The 14,899-nt window shown below is 57.3% G+C and overlaps 1 protein-coding gene across 2 annotated transcripts; it reads right to left on the reverse strand.

The window, feature by feature from the left end:
• Window positions 1-1,423: 1,423 nt before the first annotated feature.
• PGF (placental growth factor) lies at window positions 1,424-13,502 on the reverse strand. 2 transcript variants are annotated; one of them, XM_007459742.1, is made up of 7 exons: window positions 13,092-13,502; window positions 11,817-11,859; window positions 7,277-7,473; window positions 6,403-6,479; window positions 4,355-4,384; window positions 4,187-4,249; window positions 1,424-1,521 (listed from the first exon to the last, which is right to left on the reverse strand). In XM_007459742.1, exons 1-7 carry the CDS (start codon window positions 13,164-13,166, stop codon window positions 1,494-1,496), a joined length of 513 nt encoding a protein of 170 aa, XP_007459804.1. In that variant the 5' UTR covers window positions 13,167-13,502; the 3' UTR covers window positions 1,424-1,493. The 2 variants fall into 2 exon arrangements, with proteins under 2 accessions (XP_007459804.1, XP_007459805.1); XM_007459743.1 differs by lacking the exon at window positions 4,187-4,249 and having other exon boundaries at window positions 1,494-1,521; window positions 13,092-13,464.
• Window positions 13,503-14,899: the final 1,397 nt, after the last annotated feature.

The following is a 14,899-nucleotide window of genomic DNA, read 5'->3' on the forward strand; positions in this document are numbered from 1 at the left end:
CACCAAGGGCCTCAGCAGGGCCCCCCCACTCCACCTACCTCACTGGAGTTCCATGGCTTCCTTCCAAAGCCTGGGGCGGGCCTGCCCCCGGGCCTTGTGGCTTTGTCTGAACAGCCTGCAATTAGAGAGAACAGGGAGCTCCTCTTCCCAAAACACAACAGGAAAACAAACACATCTTGTGGGTCAAAGGCAGAAGGGAATCAGAGAGTAAGTGTATGGGATTGAAAAAAGAAAAAAAGCATTTTTTTTCTCATTTCATGCCAAGGTGTTCAGGAGGAAGACAGAGGAAGACAGGAGGTCAAAGGAGGAAGAGATCAGGCAGCATCTGCCAATCCCTGCATTCAGCAGCCAGCGTGGGTTGGAGGTGGTTCAGTTCAGCCCCCCAGGGCCACAATCTGTGGCACCTGGGAGCCCCCATTCACTCAGGGTCCAGAGGGTCGGGCACTGGGCTGGGTATAGGGTGGTCCTGGGGGGAGAGGAAGGGGACTGTGCTCTTGAATTTGAGGGTGATCGGGGTGGCTGGAGTCAGGGCCTCCCAAGTTTGGGGCCAAGCCTCCATCCTGGGAACCCCTCATTATGGGAGGAGTGGGCCTCAGGGTTGTGCCTAAAGCACCTGGGAGAAGATGCCCCAGGGAGCTGCAGCAACAGGCTCGAGCTACCCCCGGGCAGCCTTGGAGCCCACGGTCCCTTTTACTTCTGTCCGGCTTCCATTTCCTGCTATTGCCCGCTGCTCTGGCAGACACACTCCCCTGGAAAGCTGTTTCCAGACTAAAATACTTTATTCAAGAGAATCTGGCTTGGTGGTCAAACAGCCACGCGGGGGCAGCTTGCTCCATGTCCAGCCTGGGGCCACTCTTTGCCTGTGTCCCTGGGAGGGGCAGGATGGTGACGCCTTAGCTGTAAAAACAATGTCCCAGCACAAGCAGTGGCAAGATGTGAGGCCAGACCTAGGGGACAAGGAGTGGCCAAGGCCCCCAGGCAACCACTGTTCTCCAGAGCTGAACGTTCTGATCTCCAGGGGTAGAGCTGCTGCCAGGAAGAGGGTGCAGAGCTGCTGCCTGCTCACCCTCCCAGCAGGGCCAGTGGGAGCAGGCTTTCTCCACTTCCACCCCAGCCAGGAGCTCCCCCAGCAAGGGCTGCTGGTCCATGCAGAGGCAGGCGGTGGGTCTCCAGTCCTTCCCTCTCCAGCCCCCTGGTGACCCCTGGAGCCTCTGGGGCCTGGCCTGCCCCTCACAAAGCCACACGTCTTGCTTCTTCCCAAGCTGAAGCCACATGGGTCTGTCTTCTCTCTTTCTCTCACGTTCTGTTTAAGGCACTGAATTCCTGAGGGTCCTGTCCCTCCCTGCCCCTCCTCTTGGAGGGAGTGAGTCATTCAGCAGGGATACAATTGGCTAATAAATAGAGGGCAGGTGCCAGCAGGGAGGTAACTGAGAGTGTGACGGTAATAAATACACGAGCTGGGTGTGGGGTCTCTCTCTCCTCCGAGGGGCTGGTTACCTCCGGGGAACAGTATCGCCGCACCTGCCAGAGACCAAACACAGAAAGCGGGTATCAGCCCAGCGTGGAGGGTGGGGTCCCTCCTATGGGAGGGGGCACAAACCCAGAGGGGAAGCTTGGACAGGGAGCATGGGAAGCCTGGATCTCTGCTTGCACGAGGCCAAGAAGCAGCTAGGAGCTACCCTTCACCAAGCACGCACCCAGGTGCCCAGCCCCGCGCTAAGCACTCTCTCATTTACCCTTAACAATATCCCATGAGTAAGGCACTATCATCCTTTTGCAGATGAGGAAACTGAGGCTCAGAGAGGTTAAGAAACTTGCCCAAGGTCACACAGCTAGTCAGAGACGAAGTCTACTTTGAACGCAATTTGGCTCCATGCACCAATGCCTTTGCTTACTCTGGGACAGCAGTCTTCAAACGAGGATATGGGAACCCCTAGGTGTACATGAAGATTGTCCAAGGTGTATGTACTGATGGTTTTAAAGGAATTTGTTTTCAGCCTTCCCATGTACTCTGCCTGAAAACTGTCTGCGTGAGCGGTCCGCTTCCCCCATCTTCTCCACCTGAGGTCTGCTTCCCACCATCTTGTTCCCAGTTGCCTTCCTTAGGAAGGAAGGAAGCATCTTGTCCATTCTAAATGCTGTTTCAGTACTTTTCCCCAAGGTAAAAAGGATTCGAGGGGACACTGAATAAAATAACCATCTGAGACATTGTTGTAGGCGTTGAGAAAGGAAATATGGTGACTGACTGGGTAACCAAGCGTTTTGCAAGTGGGGTGGTTTCCAAGTCTGCTTTCAACAAAATTGAAGAACAGCTTAACCGAATTGTCAGTTAATCTGTCATGAGAAGTAATTTTTGTAGCAGATCACCTTGAGGTTTTTGGCAAACAACTTGGAAGGAGTTCAAGTGATTGAGTGACTTCCAGTCCCATTTACCTGTTTATGTGAACATGGTTTTTCAGTCTTTTCATCTACAAAAAACGATGCACAGGAATGGAATTACTATTGAATCCTGCCTCAGTCTGGCAGGAGGTAACATTCGTTACTGAGTTCATTAACTAATTGCAAAGAAGTAGCCGCATCCATCTCATTGGGGCGCATATTCCCAGTAAGATTGATTGTACTTTTGCGTTTAGCATCTAGTGAAATACGATGTATTTGTGCTGTTTTGATCAGTTGCTACTACTAATAATTATTGTGATAATTCATTCCAAGAGAAAATTGAATTTCGAGTTTTCTGCTCACATGAAATTTAAAATAATTCAAACCATTGTTGTGGCAGATAAATATGACAAGGTGATACATAAAAGACGTTTGAATATTTAAAGAAAATACTACATAAGGCTGAAATTCTGTGGGGAAAGTAAAATGGAAAGACAAGTTCAAGGAAAAAAGAAGCAACGGAAATATTCAACTATCAAAGGAGAGTGCTCATATATTTTTTTTTGTTGCTGTTCATTTTTTTAAGAGTGGATGATGGTATTAAATTAGGATGGCTTATTCCACGGGATACATTTGGAGAGTGATATAATGGCTTTATATTAAAATATTAATATTCATGATAGGCCAGAAGTTACATCCTTTGCAACTATTTACAATTTTGATGAAAAAGTTCAATGTCAACTTAAAAGTGAACAAGGGAGCACATGAGTTTTTGAATTTCTTTCAAGAGATTCCCAAATGAAACGTTTGAAGACTGTTGCCCTAGCAGATAGAGGACAGGATGCTTTTCATCTGGGGCTGCCCAGCTGGGGAGCCCTGCACTGACTACACTGCCAGCTCCTCCCCCAGTTGCTGCTTGGGCCCAGGGGAGAAATTAGGGCCATGTGTCTGCAGAGGACCCACCCAGAATCCTCCCCAGCATCCCTATCTTCACAGAGCGGGGTGGAAGTCTCCACTCGTGCAGGGGTGGGCTCATGGGGTAGGACTTGGTCAGCCCCAGTCCCATGGCATGAAATGATTTCCTGAGTCCTGTTGGTGGAAGGAGACAGGCCCTGAAGGAGAACCGTGGTGTGACTGAGTTACTGTGCATGATGAAATACTTTATTTTTACTCTTTACTCTCACAGATTTGGGTTTTCCCTTCTCTAATCCTGCTCTCCCAACACGCAGGCTTGGACTCCAGCCTAGTCCTCCGGATGTGAAGCCAAATGGGCAGGTAACAAGGAGAGGGAAAGGGAAGCGAGTGGACCCCAAGGCTCCCTGGGAGGGTGGAAGAAATATTGGTCTGGGAGCCGGTGAGGGGCTACACCTTCCCCAGGGCCACCAGGAGGTAGCCTTGGCTGAGTTTTCGGACGTTTTAGCGCTAGAATGTAAGCCCTGTAAGAGCAAGGATCTTGTTGGTTTGCCCACTGACGTACCTGGCACACAGTAAGTGCTTAGTACATGTAGACCAACTGAATGCTTGGTGGACCCCCTGACCCCTCATTCTACACACAGAGAAAATCTTGGCTCAGGGAGGTGACGTGACCTGCTCAAGGCCACACAAAAACTTAGAGCTAAGCCAGGACAAGAAGCAAGGCTTCCTGGTTCCTGTCCTGGTTCACCTGAGGCTTCCTAGGCCCTAGAATCTCTAGGTTGTGGCCCCCGACCACTGGCTTTATCCCTCCCCGACCACTGACCCTGCTGGCAGGGTTGGGCTCCCCTCTGGCCCAGCCTCCTTGCCATCCCTGGGCCCCCCGCGCACTCACAGGTGGCAGTCTGTGTGTCTCTGCTTCTCTCTCTTCCTCTTCCCCCTGCCCTTGGGTCTCCTCCTGTAATAAGCCAAAAGCGTCAGGACAGAGTGGCTGGGGGCCCCCATGCTAGGACAGGGGCTGGCAGGCCTGAGAACAGCCCGGCGCCCCAGCCAGGCTGCTTACCTTTCTGGCTTCATCTTCTCCCGCAGAGGCCTGGGAAAACAGAGAGGAGCAGGGGAGAATCAGGAAAGCAGTAAGCGGGGGCTCCCTGCCCCACTAACCCCCCTAGGACACCACTGGCCCTGGTCCTGTAGTTGGCACTGAAGCCACTAGGGGGTAGCATGGAGCTAGTTAGGGAGAGATGCCCAGAGGCCTTGGGGCTTCCGCTCCCACGCTAGACTCTGGTGACCCCACGAAGAGAGGTGTGAATGCCCTCTTGGGGGTCCTCTCCACACCCTCTGCTCTCCTCTGCCTCTTGGCATCAAATCTGGGGAATGAGTCTGCTCTCTGCTGCCTTTCTCTGTTCACTTCCTTCCCTCGCACCTGCCCTTCCTTCCAGGGTGCCCTCTGGGAGTTTCCTCGCTGACAGTGAATGAGGGGCAAGGCCACCTGTCAGGTGGACATCGCGCCACCCCCCACCCTGAGGATGTGTGACGGTGCAGTCAGCATCGGGGGCCAGGGTGAAGGGTGGGGTGAGGGGAGCTGATTGAAAGCCCCACCGTCACCAGGCTTGTCCTGCCTCTGCCTCCGGGCGCTGTGGCTGTTGACCCAGAAGAGAGAAGAAAGGTGGCCCTGTTGCCCAGCCCTCTGGAAGGGGACAGGGCCTCAGTCTCCCCTGGGAGCCAGAGTGGGGGCATGGGGCAGCATGGCGACAGCAAGCTTTGAGGTCAGGGAAGGCTCCCTAGGCTGGCCATCTCCCTTGGGAGCCAGGGCAGGGTACCAGCGCCTCCTGGGACTGCCTGGTCGTGTCTCTGCCATCTGGGACCAGTCAGAGATACTCTTGGGCCCTCAGTCTTCTCATCTGTCTGCCCCAACAGAGAGGCTGTGAGGGCAAAGGTGATGTGGAAGGTGAAAAGTCACTGTCAAGCACTGTGCCCGGGAGGGTTTGTTACTGAACCGTTGTTATATGGCCAAACCCTGGCAAGGGGGGACAGGAGGAAACAGATTGGGGCAGGGCCTCTAACAGTGGTACATATCCAAGAGGGGTGGCCAGAGCCCAGGACACTAGGCAGGACCAAGCCCAGGGCAGTACTGGGGCTCCTGGAGAGTGTGGTAACGGCCACGAGAGGTAGCAAGAAAAAGGGCAAGCTTAGGGGTTAGACAGGCTGGGGTCCACTCACTAGCTGTGGCAAATCATGTAACCATAGCAAGCCTCAGTTTCTTCATCTGTAAAATGGGACGACAATGGTACCTATCTCCTAGGGTTGTTAGGCGAGCTGGGACTTGGTCTGTCTTGCTCACCACTGTATCCCAAGTATCTGGGACAGTGCCTAGCACACAGTCGGTGCTCAATGGATGTTTATTGAATAAAAGAGAAAACACAGTCAGGTGCCTAATGCGTGGCGAGGCACAGAGGAGATGCACCATAAATGGTGGTCCTCCCCCTCTTCCTGCCCCAGGATAGGGCTCAGGACCTCTTGTCTGGTGCCTCCATCCATGACCCAGGGGTACCAGGAGAGCACCTGAGCCCATTTCTCTCTTCCCTGAGCCTGGTTGGCAGTGCCAGGCCTGCTGCTCCTGGTAACTAATGCTCAGAGTACCCTGGGCACCAGCAGCAAGATGTGCTGGTGACAGGCTCTCCCAGGTGGGGGAGTGACTTCAAAGAAAGCTCCTTCCCTCTGCCCCTCCCCTCCCACCAGGGCTTGTCCGTCCCTGCGCGCCTCAGCCAGTTGACCCCTCCCGTGGGCACCAGCCTGGCCTAGAACCAAGTCCAGTCACTTCTTCCAGGGCCGTGACAGCTGCCTCCCAAGCTTGAGGAGGGAGATGGCGTGCCCTGAGCCTGGCAAGTTTGGGAGGGACCCTGGCTCCCTCCATCCCTGTGGTTTCTCAGCAGCTGTGGTCCAGCTGCTGGGACCAGCTCCCTGGGCATAACCGGCTGATGGGGAGGCACAAGCAGCTGCCACTGGTTGCTGATTTCCCTGGTGTCCCTCAACTAGGAAGCAGGGACGGGCAGCCCCTGGCTGAAGCTGCCATGCTCGTGGGTACTGTCCCTGCCACACCCGAGGACCCACCTGCACTCGCAGCGCACATGCTGAGAGAACGTCAGCTCCACGTAGGAGGGCCGGTCCCCAGAGCGGATCTTCAGGAGCTGAGGGGAGAGGAAGGTTGGGTGACTGGATTGGGGGTGGCCTGGGGTTTCCAATACTCCCTCCAGCCTCCCCTTGCATGAGGACCAGCCGCCCTATTTCCCACCAGTCTTTGGACTACACACCCTCATTTCGCTTTGAGTGTGGGGCAAATAGCCCTCCTGCCTGCATGTGGAGCTGAGGGAGGCTCCTGTCCCTCTCACCAGCGTAGCAATAGTGTAGGAAGGGGGCCCCTGCTCTGGAGGCAGCGAGACCTATGTTCAAAGCTTGGCTCTTCCACCTGCTGAGCAAGTGAAATAACATCTCTGAATCTCAGGTTCCTCATCTGTGAAATGCGAATATCACTTGGCTCTAAGGATCGAATGTTGAGGTAACATTTCTGAAGCACCTAGCATAGTGCTTGGCATTATTCAACGAGTGCTCAAAAAACCATTGTAGGTGTGAGTGTGTAAGAAAGCTCCGGGCACAAAATGTCAAATGTCCCTGGTATAAACAGGGACATCTTGAATCCGAACAAATTTCTTTTCCAAACTCAACCGGATATCCTAGGTCCTGGGGCAGGGCTAAGCCAGAGGCTGAGAAAGCTGGTAAGGGAGGAGGTGAGGGGGCTCAAAGCTGGGGCAGGGCTTCAGGAAGGAGGGGCACTGTGGTAAGAGGATGGGCCTGGGCATAAGTCCCAGTCCTGTGACCCTGGCCTGCCCTCCTTCCCTCCCCGGGCCCCCTCGGGGGCAGGTCCTGTGGCCCTCTGAGCAGCATGTGCACAGAGGGGCAGGCCCGGACACGAGGAGAGCCTGCTCACCTGCATGGTGACATTGACTGTCTCCACTGGCACACAGTGCAGGTTCTCATCGCCACAGCAGCCCGTGCAGCGCAGCAGGGAGACGCAGGACGGGCTGAACATGTGCTCAACCTCGCTGGGGTACTCAGACACGATGTCCACCAGCCTCTCCAGGGCCCGGCAGTAGCTACGGCCCCACACTTCCTGGAAGGGCACCACTGCAAGGAGGCACAGACAGCTGCGTCAGGCCAGGAGGGGCCTGCTCCTTGAAGCCCAGGCCCTGCGGGTCCTCCCAGGTTCAGCCCACACCCCCTCCTCCAGGAAGCCCCCAGCCTATGTGAGCTCCCCTGGCTCTGAACTCCTGATGTGATCCCTCTGGGATGACAGCTGGACCTCCAACTCGTCTGCCAGATGGAAATCCCAGTGGAACGGAATTTCTCAGTGTCTTGAGCTCTCAGCTCTATTCTCAACTCAGGGGCCCGCATCTGCCTCGGTGCCTTGAAGCTTCAAGGAGCGCGTGCTCTGGCAGCTCCCCAGGCCCTCTGGATCTTTCTTAGCCCTGACCTGGTGCTTCCTCAGTCTTGGGGAATTGGCAGAAAACAGTCAGTTCTGCAAGACTGGCTTGCAGAGTCCCACAGGGAGGGTTAGCCTTCCCCTTAGTCCTTGTTTCCTGCCCCACACTGGGCCAGCTCCTCTGCCTGGTGGCCAAGACTGCAGCCAGCAACATGCCCCATTCCCGTGCTCCATTTCGGTCAGGCCACCCTCGTGAGAGCTCGGGGCCACATCATCCTAATTCCCACTTGAGGTCCATGCTCCTTGCCCCCTTCTCGTTTTTAACCAAATAAAGCCCACTTCCCACTCCCCCAGGCCCGCCTCCCTTCGTCCTCTCCGAAGCCTTCTCCTACTTGTCCAGCGTGAACAGATGTTCCTTTTTTGAGCATAACTCAGCCCCAAGGGCTTGCCTTATCTCCGTCACTGGTGGCTCTTATCTTTTTTACAAGCAAGTTGAGGCTCCTTGAAGACACGGACCCAAGCACCCAGTAAACACAGGCTAAGTAATTACTGATTGATTAGATGATAGTTCGCTGAAGGTTATCAGGGACATCCCTGACCCCCACGATGTCCTGGTGGTCTTGACCAGGATCTTCTGGGGGCTGATCTGGAGTCTCTCAAAAGACGTTGCTCCTTCAGGGGAGGGCCTGGGGCCTGGTCCCAAACAGAGGCTCACAGGAAGTGAGTAGCCAGAGCCAGGAGACCTGGCTTCCAGTCCTGGCCCTACACTGGCTGTGTGACCTTGGGGAGGTCACTTCACCTTTCTGGGTATATCAGTTTCCTCAGCTGAGGAAAAAAAGAAGGTTGGGAACAGTTGGTTGCTAAGGGCTCTCCCAGATCTAACAGGCAGTCTGTGATTCTGTGCACACAACCCAGCCCAGCTGTGAGACCGTGAGCAGAGACACATCTCCAGTCCTGGGTCATCCTGCCCGGTACCTGGTGGTCATCCTCAGCTGGTGCGGGAGGACAGGGAAGCTGGGCCACCTGGGGATGCTGCAGCCTTTGCCCTAGGGCAATGGCCTCTCCTAGCAGCCCCTCACTACCTTTCATGTCACTTCCTAGGAGGCAGAAGGGGCTGAAGTCCATTCTACTGAGCCTGCGAGGACGTGAGTCTCAGGGTAATCTCAGAGGAAAAATAAACTTCAGCCCTAGCAGAGGCCCTCGGGAAAGGCTGCAAGCTGGTGGAAAATACCCAAGAGGCAGTGTGTCCACGTGGAGCTGGCTGAAGCGGCCACAGAGCAATAAACTGCGCTTATCTGAGCGTCTGCTGCTCCACTCTGCCCTGTCTGCTTAGGGGGCACTAGGGCTGGGCCCAGGGATGGGAGGGAGACCAGAGACCTCCCTGATCCTGCCTCTCCAGGCCACTGGGTCACCCTCCCTGGACCCAAGTGGGAAACAAGGCCCTCTCCTCCAGGCAGCCCAAAGCCCCAGGGAAGCCAGCCTTTGCAGGGAGAGGTCAGAGGAGCACCTCCCTATTGTAACTCTGTGAGTGCGTGTTTAGTCTAAAACCTTCATAAGCACAACTCTGAACATTTAATCTCTGCCTCGGAAAACATAAATAACAGCAAAGGGATAGCCAGCTGTCAAAGTGCCACAGAAGGTTCAGGGTCCTGCCCCGGGACCAGCCATCAGGGAGGGGGAGAGCAGCAGAGAAGGGGCACCCCGTCCCCCTACCATCCCGCAAGCAAACTCCACCCAGCTGGGCCATGGGGCCACCGCCAGGTTAAGCAGAGCCGCAGGGCCTAGGAGGCAGAAGGGATTTCCTTTCCCCTCACCCACCATGCAGACTGTGGCAACAGGACCCAGGCTCCGGGGCCCTGAAGCCCACCGCTTTCTGGGCCTCATGGCCGGAAGGTGTTGGGAGAGGGCTGAGAAGGAGGTGGGCTGGGCCTGGTTTACCTGGCAGCCACCAGGAAAGGGGGCAGCTCATTCCTGGGGCTGCTGTCTGGGTGTGTGGGGGAAACAGAGGGGGCTGGGCGAGGGGCTGGCTGAGGGAGTGCTGTGACCACTCCCAGCTGTGGGCTGAGCCCCTCAGCAAAGAGCTCTGCTCAGCTGCTCCTGAGGGCACTTCCTTTGGCCCCAGACCTGCTCAGAGGCCGGGGTGGGGGGAGAGGAACGGGAGGCTGTGGCCGAGGCAGGAGCCTGGCTGCTCCCGGGGCCAAAAAGTGGGCTCTCGGCTCTCTTGCCAGCCCTTGGGTGAGCCTCCCATCTGGCTCCAGCTGCCTACCACCCAGGACAGAGGAGACCCCAGATGGGAAGTGTTTCATCCTGAGAGCAAGCTCCTGGGGGGGGCCACTGGGAGGGTGGGGGGACCGGGCTGGGCAGAGCCACTGGGCACCAGCCCGGGCCCAGCAGGTATCCTCTTGGTGGTCACCGGCGGGGCACACACCCAGCCTGCGGCAGGGGACACCCTGCTCAATGCCTGCTCAGCTGTGAGCCGTGGGGAGGCTCGGTGCCACGCGCTCCAGCTCTGCCACATGTACTGAAGAGTGTCCAAGGCTTTAGGTGACCCCAAGGGCCTCTGCGAGCCTCAGAGCCTTCATCTATAAAACATGGAGAATACGAGTGCCTTCCTAGTTCACAGCTTGTGGCACAGAGTTATAGTAAATGCCTGATAATATTACCATGAATAGTAATAGCAAAAAATCAACGTCTGTGGCTGCAAAGCACAGACCATTCTGTCTCTTGTCTGGTGTTAGGAGGGGATGGCATTTTCAGGATTTTTATAACTGGGGTCCAAAGCTCCTTCCCTGGTCATGATACAGGCTCCCTAACTGATCAGGATGACAGGTGAGCTGTCCTAATGGATCGACACTACCCGGGTCCCTCCTCACCCGGGTCCCTGGGAGATATATACTCCTGTGTCTCCTCCATGGAGTCACAGAATCCTACAATCTGAGAAAAAGAACCTTAGATATCATGTAGTTTAATGCTCCCATTTTATAGATGATGAAACTGAGGCTCAGACTTCTTTGATAGCTGTTATCTGAAATATACTAAAAGCATCAAAAAGGCCATGGGGTGGAGGTAGGTGATGGGTCTCTCTCCAAATCCCAGAGAGCATAATATTGTGCCAATCCCAGAGGGCAAGCAGGGGGAGGGAGAGGATATCAATGAAATCAACGTCTGCTACCACCCCCACCTTCTCAGTGCCCAAGGGGCCCGGGACTCAGCCGTCAGAGCATGGACAGGCCCAGGAGAGGCTGGCTACCAGGCAGTAGAGGGAGGGTGTTCCCAGCTCACAGAGGTCACCACGCGTGTGCGTGTGCACGTCCCTACCCGCTCCCTTTCTTCCGTGGGAAGTGGTGTGTGGCCTGGCTGCACGTCTCGGAGAGGCAGGGAGGGAGGGGCAAGGCAGGGGGCCTGGCATGGGCCTCCTGTCTTCTGCACGTATGTCTCTTTGGCAAATTGTCTCACCCTTTGAAGATTCCCTCTTGATGCAACCCTGGGTGGGGAGTGGAGGGGCCAGGGAAGGCACAACTCATTCTGTTTGTAATCAGTAGAAAGGCCTCATCAGGTCCCTGAAGCTCCTCCCGGGCTGGCTGCTGGGAAGGTCCTCTTGCCCCTCCCTGGTCCTCTTGACTGCTGGACCACTACATCCAGTTCATAGACCCCCAGCCTGGCCCCTTGGCACTCATTGCCTGCACTGCCCTCCAAGACCCCATCTGCCCCCTTACATCATGCTGGGAAGGGGCTCTGATGAACCCCAACCTGATGAATCCTGGGTAAACGGGCCCCAGCCCTGCTCTCTGTGCGCCGGGTGACCCTGGCCCAGGAAGACACCTCTCTAGGCCTCTGGGTCACAATGGGGGGGTCTCTCAGGCCCTGCCAACTCTGTTGGCCAGGGCATCAGCCAGCTTGCAGACTCTCCCCAACTCAGTATCAGCCTGCACCCACCCTTCATGCCAACCCTTCCCATCCTCTGCAGAGGCCCAGGAGGTGAGGACTTGGTGAGCCGTGCACCCGCCCCTCCGGCCCCACCCCCACCCCCTGGGCCCAGGCAGCTTACCTTCCACCTCTGATGAGCCGTTCGCAGCTGACAAGGCCCACTGCTGTGGACAGAAAGGTGCAGAGATGAGGGGGACCACCTTGGGCCTCTGCGCTCTGGGGCCCAGTGTGTCGGTAAGATCATAGAGGCCCCTCTGACTCTGAGCTCCTTCCCACCCGCTGCACACACTCTGCCCTGTCTCGCAGCTGGCTCCTTCCAGGTGCAACAAAAAACTCAAGGGACCCTGGGTGGGTCCCACGGTGGGTCCCACCCCCTCTCTGGCCTCAGTTTCCTCATTTGGAAAGGGTGGGAGGCTGGAAGTTTTTGGAGACCCATTGCCTGCTCTGTCCCAAAGATCTGGTGATCCGTTGGGGTCTCCCTTCTACCCAGCCCCCAGGCAGCCCTTCTGGGCCCTGTGCAGCTCGCCTTGGCTGGGTGCCAGAGCCCAGGGGGAGGCGATCAGCTGGTGAGAGCCGAGGCGCTGGAGCGGGTGGCGCCAGGAGCCGGTGCTGCCGGTAAAGTGACACCTCTGACCAGCCCTGCAGCAGGCAAGCGGGCGGCGGGTGGTATGGCCCTTCCGCCCCGTAGAGCTGCCCAGCCCACCCACTTCTGGGCTGGGACTCGGGACTCCCAGGGCAGTGGGACAGCGCAGTGGGAAGGGAGCTCATTGGCTTTGTCAGGATTTCGCTGCCCAAGCTGGCTCACAGCCAGACTCACCCAGCTCCTGGGAAAAGGGCCCTGCTCACTTCCCCAGGCCCTGCACTCAGGACCTCCAGCTGCCCATCCGGGAGAGAGGGCACAGTGGGACCCTTGTCTTGCCCCCAGCCCACCCAGGAGCCCTGGGCTCAGCCTGGAGCCTTGGTGGGGGCAGGGCCCAGCCTCCCCACGAGTAGTCTTTTCAGCCGGCTTTCCCTCCACCAGGCCAGGTCAGAGGTCCTGGGGGCGCCTGCCTGGTCACAGGGCCTCGACCCTGACCACAAGGCCAGGGACCCGCCTGGGATTAGTGGAGAGATGCTTTTAGCAAAGCCACCAGGGCTCCAGGGGCCAGACAGGAAACCTCCCTCCCTTCCCTGTGGCTTCCCTGCCCCCGCCAAGACAGACCCCGGAGCTGAGGTCTGGGACAGCCCAGCCTGCGGACTCCTCCCAGACGACGTGGTCCAGCCTGGTTCCTGGGAAGTGTGTGGACATCCTTGGAGGTGCTGCTCCCGGGAGTGGGTCTGTGATTTCAGAGCCCCCTGTTCCCAGTGCTGGGGGTGGGAAGATCAGGGAAGCCAGGCTAGGGGGTGGGGGTCTTACCTGGGGGGGCACAGCAGGCAGGGCCAGCCCAGCCAGGAGCTGCAGGAAGCAAGTGAACAGCCTCATGGCAGGCATCTTCTCAGACGTACCAAGCCAGGGGGCTCCAAGGGAAAACCACCATGCTCGTACCCCGGGGGAGCCCCTGGCACAGGAGGGCAGGAGCTGAATGGGGGGCTGTGTGCCCCCCTCACTGCTGCCCCGAGGTCCCTGTCGGTGGCCCGAGCATCCTCTGGAAGCCCTGAGGATTCTGGAGCCCGCAGGTAAGGCTGCGGCTGGGGCACCTGGTGCGGAGGGCCCGGCAGGGCCGGTCGGTGTGGGGCAGACGGGTCCCTGAGGCGGGTCCGTCGGGCGCCCAGCGCGACCCCAGGTCCTCTCGTGGCTGGCGAGTGAAGATGCAGTTTCTTCCTCAGACAGCAGCTCCCTTCTGGGACTGAAGCTTGTCGGCCGCTGGGTTTCAGGGGCCGCGAGTGGGGGCGGGGCTGCAGGCCCGCCCCGCCCACCGCCGACGAGGCTCCAGACCCGAGTCCTAGGGAGCGGCCGGGCGCCGAGCGGGGCCAGAGGCCGGGCGGGCGGCGCGGACCTGAGCGAGCTCGGGCGGCAGTGCGTGGAAGGGGCCCTCCAGACGCGGGCTTCACCGCCCGGCGGAGCCCAGCCCGCAGCTTCTCCCGGGACGCTCGGGGCCTGCTGCCCGGGGCGCCGGCTGAGCCAGGCAGCCCCCAGTGCTGGCCCAGGAGAGGGGCCCCCAGCTTGGCTCCGGCTCTTCCAGGCCGGCCACCTTGGGCGGGGGCAGCCAGGTGTGGAGCCCAACGCCTGCGAACAAGGCTCCTGACATTAGGCCTCTGCAGAGATGCAGCTCCAGACGCCCAGGAAGGCAGCGATTTGGTCTGGTAGTTCTCAGTGCCACCTTATGCCATCCCCATAATCCTCAAGGGTGAAAGAATCATCAACCCTATTCTATAGAGGAAGAAACTGAGGTTCCAAGAGTGCCCCTCCCTGTATACGTTGTACATACATATGTACTCCTGAAAAGTGTGTGTGTGTGTGCGTGTGTGTGCGCGCGTGTGTGTGTGTGTTTAACATACAGAGACAAAACCCATGCCATGTGGCTGTCTCTTCAGCCCATGCACCATCCTCCTGGCCAGGCACTGGGACGGCAGGCACCTGGCTGGGGCTTCAGCACTATTTCCTCTTGTGGCAAGCAGTTTTCCAGGCCCTGCCTGCAAGCCGGCCACATGTGGCTTGGAGAGTGGCCTACTAGTGCAGCATTTCCTCCTGGTCCCGGGAGGAGGAGGAAGTGCTCCAACATGGCAGTGGTCTGCCAGAAGAGGTCTGTGTGTGCGTGTCTCTGTGCCTGTGTGTGGGCATTTGTGTGCAGTTGTGAAGATCCACGTGTGCTATCAGTCTCTGTGTGGTCTGAATGTCTGTGCATCTGCTGTATGTGCAAATGTCGCTTTGTGAGCATCTGGTCTCTTGGTATCTCTGTATGCCTGTGTGATTGTGTGTGTGTGTGTGTGTGTGTGTGTGTGTGTGTATGTGCCTGATTTTTCTTCTGTGTTTGGAAGTGTGTCTGAATGTGCATTTCAGTGGGATTGTGAACTTGTATGCCTGCCTGTGTCTTTGTGTGTGTGTCTTCGTGGGTGAGTATCCGGGCCAGCTTCTGTGTGTGACTGTGCATCTCTGTGTTATTCGTGTATGCCTCCCACGGTCCTCGAGTGTTCATCACCACCACCACCCTCTGCGCACACTTCCTGGCTACAAGAACCTGGCAGGATTTGGGGTCATGGGTTGGCCTGGGCCTGGGGCTGGTG

Source organism: Lipotes vexillifer, unplaced genomic scaffold (genome assembly GCF_000442215.2).
Source record: "Lipotes vexillifer unplaced genomic scaffold, Lipotes_vexillifer_v1.1 scaffold39, whole genome shotgun sequence".
NCBI lineage: Eukaryota > Metazoa > Chordata > Mammalia > Artiodactyla > Lipotidae > Lipotes > Lipotes vexillifer.

What these genes read in the sequence shown, in the direction of transcription:
- PGF (XM_007459742.1), bottom strand. Translation starts at nt 13,166, where the DNA reads ATGCCTGCCATGAGGCTGTTCACTTGCTTCCTGCAGCTCCTGGCTGGG. An exon ending in GAGAAGATGAAGCCAGAAAG is followed by an intron (nt 4,250 to 4,354) that starts GTAAGCAGCCTG and finishes GGCTTATTACAG; the next exon opens with GAGGAGACCCAAGGGCAGGG. An exon ending in AGACACACAGACTGCCACCT is followed by an intron (nt 1,522 to 4,186) that starts GTGAGTGCGCGG and finishes GGTCTCTGGCAG; the next exon opens with GTGCGGCGATACTGTTCCCC.